This window comes from Mesocricetus auratus, unplaced genomic scaffold (genome assembly GCF_017639785.1).
Source record: "Mesocricetus auratus isolate SY011 unplaced genomic scaffold, BCM_Maur_2.0 Super-Scaffold_100004, whole genome shotgun sequence".
Taxonomy (NCBI): domain Eukaryota; kingdom Metazoa; phylum Chordata; class Mammalia; order Rodentia; family Cricetidae; genus Mesocricetus; species Mesocricetus auratus.
The window spans coordinates 4,568,651-4,592,779 of record NW_024429189.1 but is presented as its reverse complement, the minus strand read 5'-3'; the positions used below and the strand labels follow the sequence as shown (position 1 = coordinate 4,592,779).

General features: G+C 54.1%; 1 protein-coding gene across 7 annotated transcripts in view; it reads right to left on the bottom strand.

The window, feature by feature from the left end:
• The window catches only part of Sardh (sarcosine dehydrogenase), a 61,263-nt gene extending 37,767 nt beyond the window's left edge, over nt 1-23,496 (bottom strand). Inside the window, exons 1-14 of one of the 7 annotated variants that reach the window (XM_013124712.3) lie at nt 23,165-23,284; nt 22,787-22,912; nt 22,656-22,702; nt 20,419-20,773; nt 18,938-19,116; nt 17,664-17,843; nt 14,966-15,089; nt 14,730-14,830; nt 10,538-10,642; nt 9,479-9,608; nt 5,536-5,622; nt 5,264-5,354; nt 3,248-3,389; nt 2,013-2,096 (exon numbers count right to left, since the gene is read on the bottom strand). In XM_013124712.3, the coding sequence (XP_012980166.1) occupies nt 2,013-2,096; nt 3,248-3,389; nt 5,264-5,354; nt 5,536-5,622; nt 9,479-9,608; nt 10,538-10,642; nt 14,730-14,830; nt 14,966-15,089; nt 17,664-17,843; nt 18,938-19,116; nt 20,419-20,752 (1,557 nt within the window). In that variant the 5' untranslated portion in view covers nt 20,753-20,773; nt 22,656-22,702; nt 22,787-22,912; nt 23,165-23,284. Of the gene's footprint in view, nt 1-2,012; nt 2,097-3,247; nt 3,390-5,263; nt 5,355-5,535; nt 5,623-9,478; nt 9,609-10,537; nt 10,643-14,729; nt 14,831-14,965; nt 15,090-17,663; nt 17,844-18,937; nt 19,117-20,418; nt 20,774-22,385; nt 22,607-22,655; nt 22,916-23,164; nt 23,310-23,471 lie in introns of those variants that run through there. The other 6 variants (XM_040745165.1, XM_040745166.1, XM_013124713.3 and 3 more) reach the window with 6 other exon arrangements.
• Between the last annotated feature and the right edge of the window lie 633 nt (nt 23,497-24,129).

Here is a 24,129-nt window from a genome sequence, read left to right as displayed (position 1 = left end):
TGGCGACGCACGCCTTTAGTCCCAGCACTCAGGAGACAGAGGCAGGCAGATCTCTGGGAGTTTGAGGCCAGCCTGGTCTACACAGCAAGCTCCGTGGCAAGCTTCCAAGTTACAGAGAACCCGTCTCTAAAAAAGGAAACAGAACAAAACAAAACAACAACGTGGCCAGCTTCCCTGTGTTCCTACAACCATACCTTGCGTACTACAATGCTATGTCCTGCTGATATGAAAGCCGCCTTCCCTAAGCTGTTTCCTGTGGCTGTTTGATCAGAGCGCTAAGAACTGTATCTAACGCACTCCCTGGCCTCTCTCTCCTCTTTTCACAAGCAGGCTTGGGAAAGATGCTCTGCAGATTCTCATTGAATTCTGCAGATACCAGGATAAACATAACAGGGTTGGTCCTGTCCTCCATGAGCTCCCCCACCGCCCTGCCTGACACTGAGTGGGTCACAGGCATGCACGGAGTTTGTACGGCTCAGGTAGCACGAGGATGCTTGCTCAAGTGACAGCTTAATCCCTGCCTTGCTAGTTCTGACACCATGACTGGAGGATGGGAAGAGACAGGTCACCAGATCAGCTGGAGAGAGACGTGGGCCACTGTGAGGGCTTCTGCCTGATGCCAAGACACCAGGCGGAGGGTGAAGGTGTGGGTAGGAACCTCCACAGCGTTGGTTCCAGGTTCTGTTGTCATGAAAATGCATGACACCAACTCCCACTGAAAATGCCCACAACGCCTAATGAGTCACCCACTCTGCAGATGGGGAACCTGAAGTCCAGGTGATTAACCCCACCCCTAAGCACAGGCCAAGCCAAGGAGTCAAGGCATGAGGCTGGGCAGGTGTGACTGGTGTCTGCGGCTGTTTCTAGGAGATTCTAGCGTAGGTTCCAGTGTCTGGCTCTTGCCTCTCCTGAGTTCCGTCACCTCTGCCAGCTGCCACACCAAACACCACCACCACCCCCGCTTGACCTCAGGCTCTGAGTGGCTCCCTTCTCACTGCAGGGGTGAATGAAGGGGGCATGGCTCTCATCTCTCAGAGCTCCAGTCGCAAGCTTTACCCCCTTCTCAGGAGTAAGGGCTGAGCCCCAGGAGTGGGAGATTCCATCTTAGCCTTATTCGCCTGGCCCCCTGAAGCCATGGCACCTGTGGGGCCCCTCCCAGCCAGGCACACCTCCCCTGACCCCTGAGACCCCAGCAGGAATAGCCCATCTGCTTGAGCCCCACAAGGATTCCAGACTGACCGCTGGGTAGGTATAAAGTCTTCTCATCTGGGGACCAAAACAATTCCTGTTCCACTCAGTGCCTCTCCCTGCCTGGGGCCTCTAGGTCGCAGAGTCTGCCCAACCCATCCTGCTGACTCTGACCCCAGGGGACAATGAAAGAAAACACCCTGACCCTGGCACAGGGGCCTTGGTTGCATATTAATGACTCTGTTACCCCTAAGTATGCCCTGGATTACCAAAGAGATGGAAGAGGGTCACACCGGAATGGGATGGGACACCACAGCAGGAAGGAGTTAACTTGCACACACCTAGGTGGGACTCAAAGCCTCTGTGGCCTGCCCCCAGGGGCTGCTCTGGGGAGGCCCCTAAGACATCCCAGAGGCCAGCATATGGGATGATTTGGGGGTAAGCTGACACAGAGGCACAATTCCTCCCACTGACAGAAACTAACAGCTGGTGTTGCCAAATATACATTCTGAAGGGTGTGCAAAAGGGGGGCTGCATTCCTCTTAGAACCAGGGAGCTTCCATTCTGTCTACACTGTGGATCTGTGTCGGTGTCCAATGCTTGCCCGCGTGGGCCTGGGAAGCCTGCATACTGCAAGCAGACTTGGATCCAGGCCTTTGCAGGTGCCTCACCACCGAGGTGCTAGCAACTGTGTCTCAGGTTGGTACTCAGTTTCCTGAGCGTGGATGACTGAGGCACACTGGATTGGCCTGACTTGGGTGGCTGGGATGAGAGGCCCAGGGCCTCCTAGTCACATAGACTGGCACCCGGGTGTTGTCACTCACTGGAGCTGTTTCTTGGGGATTGAACCATCCCGGCCGTTCCCAGCCTTGGCGCTCTTGGAACACGCAGCCTCGTCCAAGTAGCTCCTGAATGGAGACAGAGAGGGCCCATCACATCACACAAGGTCAGACACCGCTTGAGATGTAGAGCCAGGATACCTACTGCCCACACCCAATGATGCTCAGGAAGCAGGGTCCCCAGCCAGGTCACTGCTCCTCCTCAGAGTTCCCTCAGCACCTTCACCTCAAGAATCCTCATCTAGGGAATGACCCACTATGAGCTGAACCGGGCCCCATCAGCACATATGCTGAGATAGTCTGGAGACCGAGCCTATGGGGAGAGCATTATGGCTGAATAAGGTCACAGAGTGGGTCCCAATCACAGAGGGCTGGTCCCCTTCTAAGAAGAAGAGGGCCTGCCAGGATGTTCTCTGCTCTGGAACGACATGGCAAGACAGCGGTTGTCCTCAGCCAATAGGGCATTGGTCAGGAACCACCAGGTCTTGAATCTTCCAGAACACAGAAACTGTGCCCCAAGAAGATAATGATGTCTCTCTGCTTGCACAGTCTGGCTGCTCCTCTGACTATACATACTTATCATGCCTTCTACTACCCAGAAGCCACCAGCACTACTGCAGCCTTGGGGCAGTCTCCCATATTGGTTCTTGTGTGCGTGTTGTGTGTGTGTGTGTGTGTGTGTGTGTATGTGTGTGTGTATGTGCGTGTGTGTGTGCGCGCACGCACGCGTGCGTGCAGAGGACAGAAGACAGCCTTGGAAGTCATTCCTCAGGTGCCATCCACCTTGTTTTATGAGACAGGATCTCTCATTAAACCTGAAGACAGGCAGGCAGGTCAGAGAGCCTCAGGGAGCCTCCAGGAGCCTCCTGTCTCTGCTTCCCCAGTTCTGGGATCATAAACATAAGCTGCCATGACCAGTTTGATTGTTTTTTTTTTTTTGTCTGTGGGTTCTGGGAGTTGAACTCAGGTCTCCGTGCTTACATGCAAACACTTTTCCAACTAAGCTCTCTCTCCTTTCCTCAAGTCTGTTTTTCAGGACATCTGCCTCTCCACTTAGCCTAAAGCCCCTGCAGGAGCTAGTGTCCCCCACCCCAACCCTGGCATAGCACCCTACACAGATCTCATGGAACAAGGGCTTACAGTAGAGTACCCCACACGTGTCTGTTAGCCCAGCACCCCGAGGCCCTCCAGGAACCTCATCTTGTGTATGCCCGGTATACCTCGTGCAGGGAGTCTTTCCTCATGTTGCGTCCTGCCAGAGGCTCATCGTGGGGGAAGACGACTGAGTAGTTCTTTGCGTAGGACTCGTGGCTGCGCTCTCGGATCCAGCGAGGGTGGTCTGTGAGCGAGTGATGGAAACGCCTGCCACCAGTGAAGGAGATGGACCACTGTGTCAGCGTTCCAAGCTGGAGTCTGGGCCTCTTCACTTAACCACAAACCACTCCTCTCCCGGCTAACCCAGCTAAGGATGCCGTGAGGAGGCCAGTCCACAGTTGATCTCTGCCAGGTTGGGTAAAGCAACCACATGTATGGTCCCACGATTCCTAGGGGAGGTGGGTAACCCATCTTCCCATTTCATAGATGCAGAAATTATGGCTCAGAGAAGAGGAAGGACTAGCCCAGGGTCATACAGCTGGGCGTGTTGGGGTGGGTGACCACAATCCATCTGTTCGGCTGTAAGAGAAGCATCTACTGTGGTCTGGAGGCCACTGGTGCTGAGCAAGCCCTGGGACCTTCCCTTGCAGCTAGGGTCTAGACATGCCCAGGACCCAGCGCTAGTTGCCCTACCCAGGCACGTCCTCTACTGAAGGTGCCTCCTTACAGATGAGGGTGAAGGAGTGCATCCTGCCCTTGGCCTAGGTATGGCCACAGAAGAGAGACAGTCATGTTCTGGTTCATGCCGGGCCCCTATGATTCTTTCTGTGTATCTGTCTTCCTCTATGTCCCTCTGTCTCTCTCTCTCTCTCTCACACACACACTCACACACACACATTTGCAAACAGGTCTGGAGTCCACAGTGGGTTATCAGGTGTGCCACAGGCTGATCTTGTCTGGGCTGGATGAAACCCTGATGCTGGGAAGATGGCCCTGAGGATGGTTCTGTGGCTGTGAGCACACAGTTGAAGGAGGTCAGGCTGCCCCGCTCTGTTTGCAGCGGGAGGAATATGAGCAGGGCCTTCCCTGAGGCCCCTTGAAGCTGTATCATTTCTAGAACATTCTTCTCTGGGAGGAAAGGATAGGCGTGGCTGCAGACAGCCTCTGAGGAGATAGAGCAGACCTCACAGCACCAGAAGCCCGGTAGGGGGTGGCACTCTGGGGTGCTCGGAATCCGCCATCTGTCTTCATGGTGGCAGACGTCACCTCCCCCATGGGTGCAATGTTCTCATCCAGCCAAGAAGAGACAAGCTGGCAGGGCAGTGGGACATCCTGCACTGAGCCAGCAGCCGTTCCACCCAACTCTGTCCTCGTGTCAGGCCAACAGGACAGATGGGTCCCTCCTGGAGACTATTGGCCAGGAACACACACTAACTGCAGACAGAACAGGCCGAGAAGCAGCTTCTTGCCTGGCTGCTCAGGCCTTGGGCTGCCCTGCGGGGCCTGGTATGACCCCAGAATGGGCCACACTGCACAGGTCAAAATGACTATTGTAAGAAAGGGACCTGGAGCCTGGGAGAGCTAGGGAGTCTCCTGCTTCCTGCCTGGGAGCCTTTACAGCAGGCTGCAGAAGCCTACAATGCCTCCAGGCTCCTGTCATCAGCATTTGGCCCAAGCTATATGGTTCAGTGCCCAGGGTTTTGCCCCACAGTCACTCTCTGTACCCACACCAGTCTGTCCATGCTGACTGTCCTGCATCTTGGCCACAGAGTGGCCCCGTGTTGAGTTTGACTCATGTGTGGCCACCAGACAGGGAGCCCCACTCCTGGTCCTAATGATGGTCCCTGCTGGGCTCTTCTCCCTAGCCTCAGTCTCCCCGTGTGTGCATTAGAATGATGGGATCCTGTTGATGTGGATAGTGGGTCAGACAGGACCTGGGCCAAGAGATCCCGGAGTCCACAGAGGCCTACCAAACCCAGTGACTCCACCCACCAATCTCACTGCCTTCTTCCCTCCCGCCCTTGCTGCCCCACTTCCAAGAGATCATCTGGATTTCAAGGAAGATTCCTTCTGAAAATAGCCCTCTGCCCTGCTGTCCCATCCAAGATGCTCTGCTCTCTGGCGCCAGCCATCATACTTGCCTGATGTCATAGCTGTACATGTCCTTCTCTGGGCGCCCGTGCACAATCCAGTTGGCCAGCTCGTGCCCACAGCCACCACCCAGCATCATGCCTGGTGAGATGGGGGGCACAGGGCTACAGACTGCTCCCTCCACACCCAACTTTATACCCCTATCTCCATGGCAGCCCCACCCAACCCCTGTTCTCACATCTGGGTGTTGAGGGGCTGCATTCTGCACCCCAGGTCTCCTGTCTCCGTACCACTGGGGCCTTCCCATCAGGTGCCCCCTCACCTGCACTGTTGAAGCCACAGCCAAGGAAGAATCCGCGGAGCTCAGGAGCCTCCCCCATCAGGGGCTTGTGGTCAGGTGTGAAGGATTCTGAAAAGAAGGGAGGCCTAAGACTCCTCCAGTCCCCCAGGCCCTTGGGGTAGGCTGCCCTGGGACAATAGGGATGGGAAAGTGGTCCTTGGACACCTCCTCTGTTGAAACCTTCCATCCTTATAACCCAAGGCAATACTGATTCCTCCAGGCAGCCTCCATAGTTGCCTCTGTCCCTGTTCCCCTAAGCACCTGACCTACGACCTATCAGCTCTGCCCCATGGGCCCAGATTCATCTCAGGAACATTGTCATTGTCCCACCAACAAGGGGCAGTATACTGACTCAATAGAGTGCTGCAGCTCCCCTCACTGGACTACCATCTTTCTGTATTATTGTCTGCTAGCCAGGTACTCAATATGTGTTAATAACTAATGAATGGATGGATGGATGATCATATTTTCTTTCCTGCCAGGCTGCCTCAGAGATCAGAGGACACTGAAGCCAGTCATGGCTTCATCCCCGCTTGACTCCTCAGGCAAGGCGCTCTGCCTCTCTGTGGCCTAGTCTCCTCTGTTGTACAATCGTGATTGCAGTACTGACTCCACAGGGCTGGGTTAGCCTACAAACATTTGTACCCAGCCCATCACGTGCTTGGCCCTTGGGGATAGCTCTAAGCAAGACAGATTGCACCCAGCAGAGCCGATCGGACAGCAAGAAAGACAGAAAGATCCAAGCAAGCAAAAATCAGGGTGTCTCATAAAAGGTGCCCCAAATTAAGCTAGATGTTCCCCGCAGTCTTGCATGGTGTGAACTATCACTGTCCAGTGTTTATCACAGGAGAGGAAGCTGTGCAAATCTTCCTGGATCCATCCAATCCCAGGCTCTTAGCCTGTGCAGGCAGGGAAGTAGCATGCCCATCGTCCCCCCAGAGGGTGTTTAGAGCCCGGCCTGCTGTCGGGCACAGTGTTTGAGCTGAGGGGCAACCAGGAGAAGAGGGAGGTTTCAAACAGTAGGAAGTTGCTGGCACGTCAGAGGGCAGTGGCGGGGGAGACAGGGCCAAGCAACCGAGTACTTGTCCCTCAGATGGACTCATCCCTGGATAGCAGTGCCAAAGCACATAAGGCCAAAGCCAGATGTGTACTTGGACCACAAGAAATGGTCCTGGAGTAGCACGTGAGAAGCTGAAACAGGCTTTCCTGATCTGCCACACCATACACGCCGACCAAATGTGAGCTCGGCATTTCTCTCATGGTTGCACATCAGCCCTGTGTGTGTTCTGGAAGGACTTGGCATTTGAGTGAGCATGCAGAGAGCGGGTTCAAGGCCAAGGCAGAGCTGATGAGCCAACTGAGTATGGCGAAGATCATGGAGATGCCACGCTGAAAAACCAATGGGGAAGGAGAAGAATTTGGTCCTCAGGGCCAACGGCTTTTCAGCCTCCTAGTAGAAGCCTCACAGAGGGGAGGAAGGCCTGTGATGGAGTGCCGGTGACTCTCCAGGGTCCCGTGTCAGGCTGGACTGTATGAGGGAGGGTGGGGGCAGTCATCTAGGTAGGACCAGAGTAGGTGGAGAGGGTGATGGAAGCCATGTCCAGGTCTAAAAAGATAAGAGAGGGGTCCCAAGCAGATTTGGCAGAGCTAGGGATGGAACTTTGGTCAGGAGGGCAGGTGTTGAGTACACAGTCCCTTAGATTTTAACATAGGCAAGACTGATAAACTTAAGGATACTGGAGCCCCCAGCAGCATGGGTGGAAGGACTTAAATCTGCCACCCCACCTTGGCTCTGAATTCTCAGCCTAGCTCTGTCTGTCTGTCTGCCCCAGGCTTCCCAAAGTCTGGAGCTAGGACATCTCTGAATTCTGGAGCCCAAACTTCTGAGCTGTCTGGCAAGGAGAAAAGCTACCCACCCCTGAACCCCATCCCCAAACACCCTCACTGCTAGGAGAACAGACCCAAGCTGTCTTCCTAAGCATACGTGCCCCAGATCAGGGCCCCACGGAGGAGTGACAGCTTCCAGGCTAATTAGACAGAGAGAGCCTCTGGGGACATTCATGCCCCTGGGATTCTTCCTGTTTCTCACCATCGGTCCCACTCTGGCTGAGCAGGGACGTGAGTCACCGCCCTCGCCCACGTCCTGGATCAGGCGTGCTCTCCTGCTCGTGGAGGCTAGCAGCTGACTCCATCTGGCCTCCCTGAGACTACACCCGGTGGGTGCCACTGTCTTCCCCATGAACACAGACTGGGCTGGCTGCTCTGTAGTCACCAAGCATGCCCAGACGGTGAGGGCTACACTCCCCAGAGGGCCATAGCACCCTCCATCTGGGACCCTTCATCTCTCCTGAGATGGCCTGGCCACTTTGCCCCATGGAAGACCCTTGGCTTCCTGGCTTCCTGGCTTCCTGCCGTCCCCTTTCATCCATAGGCTTTACTCCCAGTGTCTGACTTGTCCCCAGCCTGTGACTTCTCAGCTGCATGCCACCTCTGCTGTCTGGTATTCTGTCCCTACCTCCCAGGTCACAAACTGTGGAGCTCAGGGGCTCCCAGTCATGGCTGCTTAGCCTGTGGAGCTGAAGACCCATTTTGGGCTACCCTACGTCTTTCTGAGCTTGAGCCTCAAGGGACCTGAACAGGAAGCAAAGCTCACCCGGTAAAAGCAGGAAACACATCCCTGAGATTCTGCTGAGACCACATTTTACATCACAGCCCAGCACTGACTGGCTCTATAGTGACTGATACTGGTCTTCAGGATCTAGAATTACCCTATAGTGACTGATACTGGTCTTCAGGATCTAGAATTACCCGGGAGGTTAGCCTCTCAACTGTGAGGAATTATCTAGATTAGGTTAGCCTCGAGGCATGCTGGTGATGGATTTTCTAGATTAGGCTAATTGAGTGAGAGGACCTGGACTTGGGTCCTAGACTGAGCACCAGCATCCATTTCTCTGCTTCCTGCCTGTGGATCCGACTCAAGCTCCCCATCCAAGACTTCTCTGCCATGATGGACTGTACCCTTGAACTGTGAACCGAAGCAAGCCCTTTCTCCATTGAGTTGATCTTGTCAGGGGGAAACGTAACTGAGACAGGTCCCCTCCGCTAGGCAGCCCAGCCTGTGTCTCCCCTGCCAGGCTGGGAACCCTTGCCCAAGGAAAAGATGGACTTTGGCAAGAATGAGGACACAGGCCCTAGGTGTGTGGGGCTGCTGGGCTGTTCTACGCTTATCTCCAAGGTGCAGCTGCCTGGATCTCACACCATCAGAGCCAGTCATCGTGGACCAACTTTCCAGCACGCCCTCTTTTCTAGGATCCTCCTCGGGCAGCCCTGCACCCTCACTCTGGGATGGAGCCTGGAGTACCATGTGAACAGTGGCTACTCAGTAGAAAACCTACAGGGAGAGGCTCTGGGAGCTAAACTCACTCTTCTTAGCCTCCTGGAGAACAGAGAGGAGGCAGGGCCTTGGGGACCCCTGGCCAGGAATCTCTCCATGTCCGGCTCATCTCTAAGCCTACAGAGTTCTGGATACCCAAGAACAAGGGGTGAATCCAGTGGTTGGGGACCCTGGCCGGGGAAGTGAGAATTAAGGTGTGAAGCTGGGGGCTCCACCAGGTGATCACTGTGCTGGAGTCACAGTCCGTCTCCCCGTCCTCACTCTGCCTCACATGGTGCTAGGTCCTACATGTCCATTTTCAGATGAAAACCCCACGTTCTAGGGACGAATGGGATCTAGAGTCTTAGTGTTGGGGTCAGAAGAAGCCCAGGGATACAATGCTGCCCTTGCTAGCTTGGGTTTTTTCCTAGAGAGGAAATAAAAATCACCTAGCTAAGCCCAGGTAGCACGAGACAGGCCACCCTCAGGAAGGCACTGCCACCCAGATGGACCCAAGGATGCCTCTGCTCCAGCCTCAGCATCCCCACTCACCAGGGCCACAGACAGTGGACTTGATCCCCGTCTTCTCCAGCACAGGGACACGGTTAATGGCACCTTCAATGTGCTGGGTGAACACATCCCAGTCCAGGTCGAAGAGGCCAAAGGCAAACTTGTCTGACACCTGCAAAGGCAGCATGGGAAATCTGTCAGTCTGCCATGGGAAAAGCGCCAACCCTCCCAGGCCCACCTCTGGCAGAGCTGCAGCCTCTAACCAGGTAGGGCACATGACTGACTTCTGCCAGGTCGGATGAGACAGAGGTCGGGACTCCCCTGTGGGCTCACAATCCACCCACCCCCTCCCTTCCTCGCCCCACCCCCACCTAGCTTCCTTCCCTGGACTGTTTCTGTGGTCTCCAGTTGGGCACCAGCTTCTAGGCTCTAACTTGTTCTCTCAAACCATACAGCCCTGCCCTTCTCTGGAGCCTCCCAATTACCTACCACAACCGCCTAGAAACCTCCACGCACCTGCCCTCCCAACCATTCCCCTGTGCGTGGCCTTCTGATCTTCCTTCTGCTTTTAAGAAGGACAAGCTAAGCCAATCATGGTGGTGCACACCTTTAATCCCAGAACTCAAGAGGCAGGCACAGGGGATCTCTGGGGGTTCAAGTCCAGATTAAAGATGCACACCACCACTGCCGCCTGGCTACCATCTCCAGACATCTTGAGACGATTAAGGAACTACTATCCTAGTCTCCTCAACACTTACCAGAAATAGAGACATTTGGTGCAGAATTGCCGTCTAATCATTCTGTTTGTGGACATGTGGCTGAGACACCTATGTGATCTCCTGACTGGTCCTCCAGCCCAGAGGCCCCACTGTGGCCCTGGGGAGGGGCAGGGGGTTTTCAGAGAGGCCACCTTTGCTGCTGGCAGACCAAAGACTGGGGTCTTTGAAAGCTCCGCTGGAGTCTTAGCGCTCCCTCGTGCCGAGGAGCACAGCAATACCTCCCTAGCTTCTGTGTACCTGAGTGCCAGCTCTCAGAAGCACTCGGTTTGGGTGGGGCCAGGACACCTCTGTTTTTCCACTATGGGACCCTTATGGGTCTTACCTTCTCCCAAAAGATGGGGTTGGCCTCATAGCCACCCACAGACAAGGCATCCCCCTGCAGGCGGAGGTAGACAGAAGCATCGTGATCTCGGACATTGGGCATGTTCTGGAAGGCAGAGCAGAGAGGCCACAGGCGTCAGGCAGGCCTGGTAGGTCCGGTTCCCATACCCTGAGTTAGGCACAGCTCTGCGGAGACCTGTGGCATCTTCTTCTACACTAGAGATGAGCAGGGAAGGAGACAGGCAGAGACAGGCAAGGGCCCCATGCAGTGGCCCTGTTCATTTGTAAAAGGTAATGAAAATGTCCCAGTTAAGGGCTGCTTTCAGGAGCTCAATGATACTTTCAGTAACCAAATACTACTTTAAAATACAGTTAGCTCTGCCAGGACCACCACCAGCACCAACACTCCAAAGATAAAGGAACCCCAGAGCACCATAGCACGGCATTGTGGAGCCCCCTGGCGGCCTGCTCCTGTCCCAGCAGGATGGTACCCACCTCAGTGCTGACTCGCCTGCAGGTCCCTATAACTCAAATAACGTAGCACATGCTAGCTCAGCAACACATGTCCACCCAGAAACTCTACTGCTCTCTATACACAGGAGTCCACCCTACTCTTAGTGGACACCATGGCCCTACTCCCATTTTTAACCCAACCGCTGGGTTATTCTCCCCTAGCTGCTTCAAACCCTGCTGGCTGCTTCCTCTTGCAAGTCGGCCTGACTGCTCCTGCTCTTCTTAGTTCCTCTGAAGCAGCAGCTGGCTAGGTGACTCCATGCTCCTCTGTCACCATCACTGTCAACACATCTACCCGGGGAGCTCCTGCCAGAGGCTGGTACCTTGATCACTACATCGCCTGGGCACAACCCCGTGCACAAGCAGTACCCACGCCGCAGAAAAGGAAACTGAGGTCTGAGGATGGGGCCCAGCTGATAGAGTGCTTTGCTTGCCAGCAAGTCTGGGAACCTGGCTGCAGTCCCCAGCACTGCACAAACTAGGTGCATAGGATGACTGGGAGTTCCAGTTCATCCTTGGCTACAAAATGAGTTCAAAAGCAGCCTGAGCTACAAAAGAGGGGGGGGGGACAGAAGAGCAGGAAGGAGTAGCAGAAATAAGAAGGGGAAGAGAGAAGGGAAAGATGGCCCAGCGAGACGGCTCACTGGGTAAAGGAGCTTGCCACCAAATCTGACAACCTGAGTTTGACATCAGGTACCCACATGGTAGACCTCCATAAATTGTTCCCTACATGCATGCACACATGCACACGTGTGTGTGTGTGTGTGTGTGTGTGTGTGTGTGTGTGTGTGTATAAGAAAAAGGAGCTGGGGCTCGGAATGGTGGTTACACTCTTCTAGGTTGGAGCTGGGAAGATGGGAAGAGTTTGGCTTCAGACCCACAGCTCTGGCCCTGTGCTTGGCACCTGGCTAAGGCAACAATCTCCCTGCAGGAGCAGGCAGGAGGAGGATGAAAACTAAGAAGGACATAACCACGCCTTGAATGGGATGGGCCCACGTCCATAGGTCAGGGCAGAGCTAGCTAGGACCAGAGACGTTGGCAATTCCTCAAAGCTGAGAGGGCTCTTGGCCACCATGGAAGATGGGCACCCAAGGCTTGAGTCCTCGCTTGTAGCCAGAGCCTGATGTTGTAGGAGGACAATGTCCTGTAGCACAGGGCTACAAGGTCCCAGGAGCTTTCTGAGCTGACATGGGCAGGAGGACAGTTGACATGAACCCTGGGGCAGTCTCCCAGCCCTGGCTCAGCCTCCTGCCTGGTCCCAGCAGAGCCAAAGCCATAGAGCTCTCCACATGGAGGCATGGGACCTAGGAACTCTCTTATCATACCAGACTGTACCCAGCACAGTCTTGAAGCATTGAGACCCTGGGTGACTCTGTAATATCTGCAGCTTTCCTATGACTTTGATGCTCTCGGGAGGGGGATGGCCAGCTGCAGTCCATCCTACTGCTTTCCAGAAGGGGAACCTTGTCAGGGATCAGGATAAAGTAGCTAGGACTGAGGGGTGGTGTCCCTCAGTGGATACCCTGTGGCTTCCCTCCCGGAAACCTCAACCCAGGACATATCTCCTGTCCCCCTTTACACTACACCTTCCCAGCCTCAGCTTGGCTCTCCTGGATTCCTTCATGGTCCGAGAGTGACCCCTGGTGGCCACCTGGGAAGCGGCCCCCCCCGCTCTGGGCTTCAGGATTCAGCATGGCCATTCTTCCTTGTTCACCGAATACGGTACAAGGTAGGTGTCTCTGTGAGTAAGGACCTAGTGTGTTCAGGGGAGCTGCCCTGGGATTGGTGGCTGGAACCCACCAGACCCAAGTTTTTGCTATACTGACTCCTACATTCACACTGTGGAACAGCCAGGCTTGACATGTTGGAGGCAGGAGGGAAGCCAAGCTCATGCAGGGTAGGAGAGGCAGGCCCCAGGAACAAAACTTTGAGCGTGGGGAAAAGGTGGGGGGAGTCCAGGTGTCCAAGACTCTCATCACTGGTCCCTAAACAAGAACATTCTGGCCTCTGACACTCCTCACCCCACAGCCTATGGCTCAGTTCTCTGAACTGTCAGTCAAAACCGAATGCCATGCTCTGTGTGATGGACATTCTCCATCAGCCTCAAACCCCCACCGAGGTATGACCTCCTTCTCCAAGTAGCTCCAAAATATCAAACTGGTCCTGAAATCTTGGTTAGGGATGTCAGGCATCCCGTGGCCGGCCACATTTGATTAGCCTAAGGGAAGTCAGTTAAGTGTCTTTGGATATAGTCCATTGGCAGAGGAAGTGCCTTGTACTAGGTCTCAGAACCCTGGAACCCCTGGGGGTGTTCCCTTCCAGAACCCCTTGCTGCTCCTTTGCTTGTCTGCAGGATCCCCCTTTTCTTTTCGTACAAAAACTGGGTCTTTCTCTGTTTTAGCCTCACCTCCTGGAGTAGAAACATGAAGCCCCTCCAGTCAGTGTTGGCTGGAGAGAGGGTCCAACTCTCATTGTAAAAGAATTAGCAATTAGATGAATGATGGAAGGCTAGAAGGGAAAGGTGAACGGGGGAGAGGGAGGGGTGGGTGGGTGGGTGGAGGAAAGGAGAGGGAGGGGTGGATCGTGGATGGGTGGGCGGGTGGATGAAAGGTAATAAAGAAGAAGGGGCGGGAATGGATGGGCGGTAAGTAGATGGGCAAAAACGGCTGGGTAGATGGAAGAGGACACTGAGGAGGAATCAGGGGTGAGGGTAGCAAAAGGGATAGAAAGAAGGGAATGGATGGAGAGATAGATAGAAGAGGGATCAATAAGAAAGAGAAGGACAGATGCATGGGAAATAGATGGGAGTAGAGAGAGGAGAGGGGGATGGGTGCGGTGGGTTAGAATGAGTGATGGAGGAGTCGGGAGACGTGCTCGGATGATTGGTGGAGGGGAGCAGGGTGACCAATGGCAAGGCGTCAGAAAACTGCCAGTCACCCACATAGGAAAGAGCTAAGCTGGACAAGAGGGGAGAGGGATGGGGGAAGTCCTTCTGTATATGTTTCTCTTATTGGTTGATGAATAAACCACTGTTCGGCCAATGAGGCGGGAGGGTAGGTGGGACTAGGAGATGAGGAGAATTCTGGGAAAGGTAGGCAGGGTCTGCCAGAGACGCCATCCTGCCAAAGGAGTAACATGCTGGGTTACAGGTAAGCCACAGTCTCGTAGTAATATATAGATTAACAGATATGGGTTAAATAATTTAGAGAGAGCTAGCCAATTAGAAGCCCAAGCCATCAGCCAACAGTTTCATAACTAATATAGCGTCCGTGTGTTTATTTGGGGCTGAAGGGCAGCGGGACCTAGCAGGACAAGAAACTTTCATCAACAAGAGAGAGCAGGGGACATTTAACTCTGGGTGCCTGCAGGTCTGGACTTCGCTCAGCAGAGGCTCTCAGAGAGGTACTGAGTGCCAGGAACCAGTGTCCTCTGAGATGGTACACCAAAGCCCTGGCTACCAGACTAGGGATATCAAGGACAAGCCAGGCCCTGGTGTCCAAGGTAGGCCATACCATCAGATTCACTGTGCCAACTCATGTAAGCACCCAGAGGTCTCCATTGCATAGAAAGGTGCCTATGTCTGAGGACTGTGCCATTGTCTGTGCCCAAGCGAGGTCTCAGGGCACAGTCCTTGTCCTCACCAGCCCTCCCACTGCAGAGAATCTGGCACCATCGATTACCTGAATCCCCTCAATGCGCTCAGTGACAACATAGGCATGGTGCATGGCCACCAGCGGGACCTTCACTCCAGCCATCTGGCCCACAGCGCTCGCCCACACTCCTGGGGACAGAATGGAGAGCATCTTAGCTGCCACCCAAGTGGACACAGGACATTCCTCAGCATTCCTGCCTGTCCCGACTTCCCAGCCCAGAAAGGGGTGGGACTAGAGCTGGGGGAGCCAGAGGGACGTTCCACCTGCACAGTTGACCACGCAGGGTGTCTGGATGGAGCCATGCTCTGTCTCCACTGCTGCCACCCGCCGCACTCCAAAGTCATCCGTCCTCACACGAATGCCAGTCACCGGGCAGTTTTCAATGACCTGAGGTGGAGAAAAACAGCACCCAAAACCATGTGGTGTTTCTGAAGGCCTGACCTCCATCCCCGACAGACTGGATGGGACCAGGGGATGCTGCTTCTGTGAGGGACACTTTCTGATTATATTTCCCTCATTTGATCACATCGCAAGGAGGCAGAGCCTACTCCCTGCCTTAGTTGGAAATTTTGTGCAGATGTGAGAGGGGTGAGGGCACTTGTTCAGAATAGGGGAGGACAGCTAACTGTTTTCAGTAAGTGAGATTCACTTGAAGGAAACTGTTTGTACATCACTTTGTGTGTGTGTGTGTGTGTGTGTGTGTGTGTGTGTGTGTGTGTGTGTGTGTGTGTGTGTTTTTTAAGAAGTCACCAAATGCTGTGTGCCTGTTGGGCCCCAGCCCCACCTGGTGTCTGTGAGTTGCTGGTCAGCCTACAAGTGCAACTTGTTTTCCAGTCCAAGTGCTTCCTGTTTTCTAGTCCTGGCTTACTGCCCTGGCCTTGACCCTCTAATATCAACAGGAGGAAAACACGCTCTCTTCTACCTGGGGTTTTTTCCACTGTGCTGTAAACCTTTATATAAAGCTCCTCCCTCCTACAAGAGAGAGACCTCTTGGAACATTCAATGAACACACACACACACACACACACACACACACAGGCAACGCATGTGCCTGTTTATGCCTTCATGGGAGCTATTAGAGAGTAACACACCAAAATGCCCACAGTTCTGCCAGATGTTTTTACTTTCTTTTTGCTTATTTGTGTGTGTGTGTGTGTGTGTGTGTGTGTGTGTGTGTGTGTGTGTCTGTGACATGTGGTGTCTGGGTGAGTGTGTGCCTATGTTATGTGTGGTGTCTGTGTGTGCATATGTTATGTGTGGTGTCTAGATGTGTGTGTATATTTGCTATGTGTGGTGTCTGGGTATGTGTGTTATGTGTGGTTTCTCAGTGTGTATGTGTTTGTGTGTGTGTGTTATGTGTGGTGTCTGTGTGTGTGTTATGTGTGGTGTCTGGGTGTGTGTACATTTGCTATGTGTGGTGTATGGGTGTGTGTTATGTGTGGTGTCTGAGTATATGTGTTATGTGTGGTGTCTCTGTGTGTGTGTGTGTGTGTGTGTGTTATGTGTGGTGTCTGAGTGTATGTGTTATATGTGGTGTCTGGGTATGTGTGTTATGTGTGGTGTCTCTGTGTGTGTGTGTTTGTGTGTGCATGTGTTATGTATGGTGTCTGTATGTGTGTGCACGCGCATGTGTTATGTGTGGTGTCTGGGTATGTGTGCATGTGCATAGGTGCACATATTGCTGGTCAGTTTTAACTGTCAACTTGATACAACCTAGAGTCACCTTGGAAGAGTCTGAACTGAGCACTTATCTAGATCAGGTTGGCCTGTGGATATGTCTGTGGAGAATTGTCTTGATTGTTAATTGGCCCAGCCCACTGTAGGCAGCACCATTCCCTAGGCTAAGTCTGAACTGCATGAGTGGAGAAAGATAGTTGGGCAAGTAAGCAGGTAACATGGATGCCTTCATCTCTCTCTGCTCTTGACTGTGGGATATGAAGCAGCTAACTGCTTGAGTTCCTCCTCAGCTATAGACTGTAACCTGGTTGTAAGCCCAGTCAACCCTTTCCTCCTCTAAGTTATTTTTTTGGTCAGGGTGTTTTATCACAGCCACAAACACAAAAGTGGGACATGAAGACACTGGAGGTCAGAGGACATGGGTGCCCTCCTCTGTCACTCTCTGCCTTGCTCCCTTGAGACAGGATCTCTCACTGAACCTAGACTCACTGCGTCCACTGGGATGGTAGACAGGAAGCCCAGAACTCTTCCTAACTAACCTCCCAGCACTGAGGTCACAGTCACCTACAAGATGAATGTTGGAAATACAAATGAAGTCCTCATGTTTGTGCGTCAAGTACTTTCATCCGGTCCCCGCTTGTCATTTTTAGTTTTTCTACAGTAAGCGTGGGGTTGAAGCAAGGGAAGACAAAATGGTAAGAATAGATGGGGGGTGTCTTCTGTACATATGTTCCTCTTATTGGTTGATGAATAAAGCACTGTGGCCAATGAGGCAGAATGGTAGGTGGGACTAGGAGACAAGGGGGATTCTGGGAAGTGTAGTCAGAGAGTCAGTCATTATGTAAGACGTGAGAGGAGTAACAGGTCCCAACTCTTCCTCCAGTAAGATAAGACGACATGGAAATACTTAGATTAATAGAGACAGCTTCATAATTAAGACAGAGCTAACCAATAAGAAGCCCAAGCCAACGACCAACAGTATTATGACTAATGTAGTGTCTGCATGTTCATTTGGAACTGATGCAGCAGTGGGCCCAGGCTGGCAGGAAGAGTTATCGTAACAAACAGATCCAGAGACTTCCTCTGTAACAGAGTAGGATCCTTGTGTGAAAGGAGATGATGGGAATGCAGATATCTGAGCAGAATGGACCGAAAGGCTGAGCGGTCCCAACTGGCGCAGGACCACATCTCAGCCCAAGGATGGAGCCTGTTCTCAGGCCTCGGGACTTGTAGGGAAAGGGGATGGGCTCAAAGCAAACACCCAGAGTTGGAAGTGATGGGTACCTGAGCTCCTCGAGCCACTGCTGCCCGGGTGAGGGTAGTGCAGGTGCCAGCAGGGTCCATGGTACCATCCTGTGGCACATACAGCGTCCCATAGAGGTCATCCACATTCATCAGTGGATACAGATCCTTGGTCTCCGCTGGGCTCAGCACATGGGACTCTACGCCATAGGCCTTACCTAGCTAGAAGGACCCAGAAGTTAATACCTGAGCCTGTGGAAAGCCGGTCTTCAGGCCACCCACCCAACCCAGGGCCGTAGGTCCAACCCCAACCCTGCTGCCTCTAGAAGTCTGAGCAGATCTCCATGTCCAGAGGACCCCTAGGCTCTGCTCCAGCAAGAGGGTGAAGGGGTGGGACCAGTGCAGAGGCAGGGTCTGGAGCCACACCCCTTTGGCCCTACCATCTGCTCCAGGGCAGCTTTGTGATGGTGTTGGGAGACTCAACATCTACTCCCAGAAATGGGCTGATAGTCATTCGTGCAGTTGATTAAGAACTTCGACAGGAAAGAGCTACACATTGCCTAGTATGTCATAATAAAATTAAAATGATCCTCAGTCTCATATTTTGGGTCTGAGGATTAGGTTTGCAGGTTGCCCCCAAGAAACACCAACATGATCCTGCCTTGGTGGCACTGTCAAACAGACCATGCCCCATATTTAACTGGACCAAGAGCAGCCAATGAAGTGGAGGTAATGTCCTACTTAGCAGGGCTCCACCTGACTGGAGATGAGATTCCCTAAGAATGCTTTTCTTTTTGAGACAGGATGTTATGTAGCCCAGCCTGGTCACAAATATATACCCAAGGATGACCTTGAACTCTGGATCTCTCTGATGGGGTGAGAGGCATGCACCAATATACCAGGCTTCAGGTGACATCACAGGTAAAACAGTAACTCCGAATAGTTCAAACTTCAAGGTCTGAGAGCAGGTGAGCCACCACATGCAGAGTTGCAGGTGAAACCCAGGACTTGTGCCCATCAAGGAGGCTACCAGCTGAGCCCCATCCCACCTCCCAGCAAGTCTCTCCACCCAGGTAGCCCAGCCAGCAAAGAGCAGCAATAGGGCTTGAACCCATATCTGTAAGCACTTGTTTCCAGTGCCAAGGGGCTATTGCATGCACTTGCCGCTGGGGCCTCCTCCACTGTGCCCCCACAAAGAATACAGCATCTATGTGAGCTCTCAAAAGGCACACACCCCACCTTCCCTCCAGGGAATATAGTCACCCACCTGAGCCCCTTGCAAGAGCATGCCCAGCTTTCCCTAGCAGCATACCCACCGACATAAGCCTCTTGTACTCATCCAGGCGCTGGCGGTTAGACGCAATGAAGAGACCACCATTCTGGATCCAGCCTGTATGCATCCCAGTCTCCTCCTCCAGATCACGGCTCACCACTCGCCGCGTGTGGGCCAGAAGCTCCACCTCCACGTCACTGGGCCGCAGCTGCCACAATAAGCCTGGCCCAGCACAGGGCACCGTCAGTCCCGAGAGGTGGCATCACACCCACCTCTTCCAGACAAATGACGGGCAGCAATGGGGAGCCCAGGGAGACCGAGTAGGATGCAGCCTGCCACAGTTAGAGGTTAGAGCTATTCTGGGGCAGGTCCAAGTGACAATATCAAGGGTCCCTGTTCACATGTGCCATCTATGTGCCAGACTTGGTACAGAGTCTAGCTAAGGGTGACCTCAAGAATGCTCAGCAGCTCTTGAGAAACCCTGGCTAGCCTCAAACTCCCTAGGTAGCCAAGAATGGACTTGAACGCTTCCTCTCTCTGTCTCTGTCTCTTAAGTGCTGTTATGACAGGCCTAGGCCACCAAACCTGACTTGGGGAGGTTATAGGTAAAATTCATAGGCAGCAAACAGTTGAGTTCAAAGTCACAGAGAGGTGACTATGAGACACAAAACTGGCTGGATCCAGATATCCCAGTCTTCCCAAGATTGCTGCTTTTAGGTGGCAGAGCCTGAGTGGCAGAGGCCAGAGATGAGGCTGGTGTGACATGGAGAGGCAGAGCTTGACAGCCCAGCTGGTCCTGGCCTTGGGAGATGAGGTGAGGGTGGAGAGCCGCGGTTCTCAAGCTTCCTACTGCTGCAGCCCTTTAATACAGCTCCTCACGCTGTGGGGACCCCAACCACAATATTTCATCGTTACTTCCTAACTGTAGTTTCACTACCATTATTAATCATAATGTAGATAAGAAAGACACCCCCAGGGGATCACGGCCCACAGGTTGAGAACCACTGGCTTACAGGCAGTACACTGTGCTCTGCCAGACTGTGTCAGCTCCCCGTGGTCTAAGTTCAGCAGCCTCATGCTGGCCTCTTGACAGCGGCTGAGATACAAGTGTTTACACACACCATACTGGCAGCTGTGCACCAGCACGCCACTGGGGCTGAGGACATGCAAACTGTGGGTGCTTAACGGTTGTGCACAAGGTCAGTCAGGAGAGTTCCACAGAAGGTGCAGTCCCTGCCGCACAGGTCCGTCCATTCTCCAGCAGGCCTGCCTCTACCTGGGGCTTTCTCTGGGGTAAGGGGCTTCTGCTCTTGGTTCAGACAGCTGCCTGGACCCAGCTTCACCCCGACTCAGAGGGCCACAGGCAGTGCCTACCACTCTCCCTACCTAGCACAGCTCTCTGGAAAGAAAAGTCTGCCTGGCCTTCCACCCCAATCACACGTCTTTGCTCTCCTACTCTGCTGCCTCTCCCCACTGACCCCACCCGTGACCCACCCACCCACCCACCAGCACCCAGACTCCCACCTGCTGTGTGCCAGGTGGTCCCAGAGGTCAGTCGCTCTCTCTCCAACAGCACTGCTCGGCCCGCACCCAGCTTGGCCAAGTGGTACAGGGTCTGGCAGCCCAAGCTGCCTCCGCCAATGACCACAACATCAGCTGTGCTGGGCAGAGGCTGGCTTGGTCCTTGGCGCAGCACCGAGGAACCTCGTGTCTCCTCCTTCAGGGTCCGCTGGTACGGAACACTCTTCTCGGTGGAGGGCCTGGCCTCCCTGGCTAGGGGCTGTAGCCCCAGGTTCCGAGCAGGTCTCCCTTGAGGACAGGTGGCAGCTACACGTAGGGCTCGGCTCAGTGACGCCATGGCGACTTAGGGCTTCTGTACCTTGGGGAGCCAACACAAGGGTCAGGCTGGATGGGGTGCAGCGCAGACACCGTAGGAGCTGACTAAGTGTATGTCCGTGTAACTGAGGCTCCCCGGACTACATCCTTGGGCTTCTTTCTGCTGCTTCCCTAAGATATGTATTCGCTCACTCATTCACTCTTTCACTCACTCACTCATTCATTCACTCACCCATTCACTCACTCACTCACTCATTCACTCACTCGCTCATTCAGCATTGATGTACCAGCGGTCGGATATACAGCAGGCTCCAGCTGAGCTCAGGGGAGACAGCTCTGGGTAAGGTGAGGGTGTCGGAGGAGAGGGGTTGACATAGCTAGCAGATATCCCAAATGAGGCCTAAGGAAGAGGAGTTAGGGGACATGAGGAAGGGCACATGAGAACTTTTGTGGAATAATCCTTTACACTGTGTGGGCTAGGCATAAGAAAGGGCCCTCAAATATGGAGAGATACCTTGCTCAGCTTAGACACGGGGTGGGGGGGGCCTTGGTCCTGCCTCAACAAGATGATTGGACAGACTTGGTAGACTTCCTAGGGGAGGTCTTACCCTCTCTGAGGAGCAGATGGTAGGGGGGAGTCAGGGGAGCAAGAGGATAAGAGGAAAGGGGAACTGGGATTGGAATGTAAAAAATAAATTAATAAAGTTAAAAAGAGAAAGGGCCTTCAGAGGGACGCTTTGTGTCCTCACAGGACATGAGGGACCCAGACAGTACGATACTGAGGTGAGAACATCCAGGGCCTGGTGAGGGTCCAGCTGAGCTTCCTGAGGAGCTGTGGCCGCATTGATAGGAAAGTGCACGGTCACTGGCACAGGGACAGCCAGGGTCGCCACGTGAAGGAGGCAACGGGGCAATAGCCCCAAACTGATGCTGGCAGTAGAGTCAGCGGGGCCCTGGTACAGTTCCCCGGGGCGGTCCCCACTCAACCCCACACAAGCGACGGCTCCTACAGTGGCTCCCAACAGAAGCCAAGGGAGGCTGTGGTGTCTAGACACTCCCACCCCACCCTAGGCATCTGGATTTCAGATGGGACTCAGTTACTGGCTGAAGGGGCCTCATCTCTCTCTGTCCCATCCACAATCCTTCCAGCTCCCCTTAAGGGCTCATCAAGAGTCCCTCCTTCAGGAAGCTCCCCAACATCCTACCCACCAACATGTAATAATAAGAATGCTCCAGGAATAGTGGTACCCAGGGAATCTCCTGGGGAGTGGATGCCTGCCCAGCACAGAATAGGAAGGATGCCTCCAAAGGGTTTTGTGCTCTTCCCTGGGATCCGCAGGAAAAGCAAGGCTTTGGCTGTGACCCAGAGTGCTGGGGTGACCGTTACCAAGCGGCCAGTTAGCTGAGAAAGCCACTTCCATCCTCAGGTGTGACAGACAGGCTCTGTGACTGAATGATCTGAGGCCCGTGACTCTTGTCTCTATTTCAGGGGAAGAGACTTAGGCAACGAAAAGCTTCCTGGGGTGACCAAGGTCACAGGCCTCTATTTGGCTATACTGAGCATAGGGCGCTGCCATCCAAAAGCCAAACGTTCCCCTGAGTCCCCAACCTCCCCCAGCCTCGGGACTTGGATCCACTGTGGCACCGTATCCCACCTGTGAGCGCTCCTGAGTCCTCACTGGACGCAGCAGGAGACAGAGTGGCCCAGAGCAAACCGTCCTCCTCAGCACCTCACCCCAAGGGTAGGGCCCAGGAGTCTAGGATGAGAAGCCTGGGCGTGGGAGTGGTTGTTTTTGCAGACAGGAGCTGTCCTTGGCCTTACAGTCTCTCGGGCCATCCCTATCCCTACAGTGGCAGCTGCCAGTCTCCGTGGCTTCTGCGGATGAGACCAGAAGGTGTTCCCCTTGGCAGGAGTCCATACATACCTTTAGCCTAGATTGTCCTTAGTTTTCCAGAAGCTCCTGAGAGGGTCCTAGCAAGGGAAAGTCAGCATGATATGGACCCAGGCGAGGTTCTGCAAGGCCAGGCAGTGCCTCCTCCTTAAGACACCACACACCTGCCAGAGGCACCTCCTTCCTCTTCAGACTGTGCCCATTGCCAAAGCTGCTGGCCTGGGGAGCTGCCACGTGCCAGTCGTGGCAGGGGTGGGGGATGGGACAGCCAGGCCCCCAGCCTGCTCCTCCTGCTTCAGAACAGCTGTTTCATTAACTTGCCCTCTGGCCCCTGCGACTCCCTCCCTCGGCTTTCCAAGGATCAGGGCATAGGACACATGGAATGAGCGCTCGGCCACAGGACCGAGGTCGCAGACACAGGGCCCTTTCTGAAGGCTGCAACAGGGCGGAAGGAGACCCAGGGAGGGAAGGCACTCTGCGGAACCCACCCCCCACAGGGGAGCCCTGTCCTGCAACCCCACAGTTACCCATGGTCTTCCCACCTATTCCATGGTCCCTTCAGCCAGAGGCAGAGGGAGGTCCCAGCTAGCCAGCAGTCAGTTCCAGCCCTGCCCATGAAGGGGGCTGCCAGGACACTGCCCCTCCCTTCTTTCCCAAGCTGCATCTGGGTCTTAGGCCAGCCACACCCGCGCTGCCGGCCCAATGTCCCCGCCTATCACTGGGGAAGGAATGCACCTCCCACTACCCCAGCTTCCTGGCCAGCCTGGGCAGCTGCCAAGCGGGCAATTCTCCCAGCTGGCCAGAAGAGCAGGGCTGTGAAACCCGAGCATAGCTCTGTGGGTGACCCACCTCCTCAAGTTCCTTCCTTGTCATTAACCCCGGGGGTCTCCATACTGCTGTGGCGAGCCCGGGCATTCTGTCTTCCCGTGCTTGCCTACCCTGGCTCCCCAGAACCAGCTGACTGCATGGGTAGACCATCCTTTCTCGAACTGAGGCCCATGGTGAGGTCATCTTGGCACATGTATGTGTCTCCAACCCCAGCTTGCTCACTCCTGGGACAAGACAGAAAGTTCACTGTCTGAGGAAGCCAGCAAGGAATATGTGCTGACATCGAGGGGGCCGTCCATGCCCCCATCCTGCTGTCTAGGTCCCTCTCTCTTTCAGATTTCTATACCTGAGTCCACACAGGCCACAGAAGGAGACGGACAGCTGCCCGCAATCTATCTGCCTGTATCAGGGACATTGTATCCATTTCAGGCAGAAGATGCCTGAATGAATCCAGGAAGAACCAGGGTGTTTCAAAACCTCTGGATGTCCAAAGAATCAAAGGAGGGGCTGGTACCAGGTGGCTCCCACTTCTGCCCCAGCTGGGGCAGAAAGATGGAGGTTTCCTGTGCAGCTCTACCCACCACAAAGCAGTGCCCAATCGGAAAGGGACAGGGATACTGGGTGCTGGAATTAACAACTAGACACTTGTACTCTTACTCACGTGGAGCTGTCCAGCCTT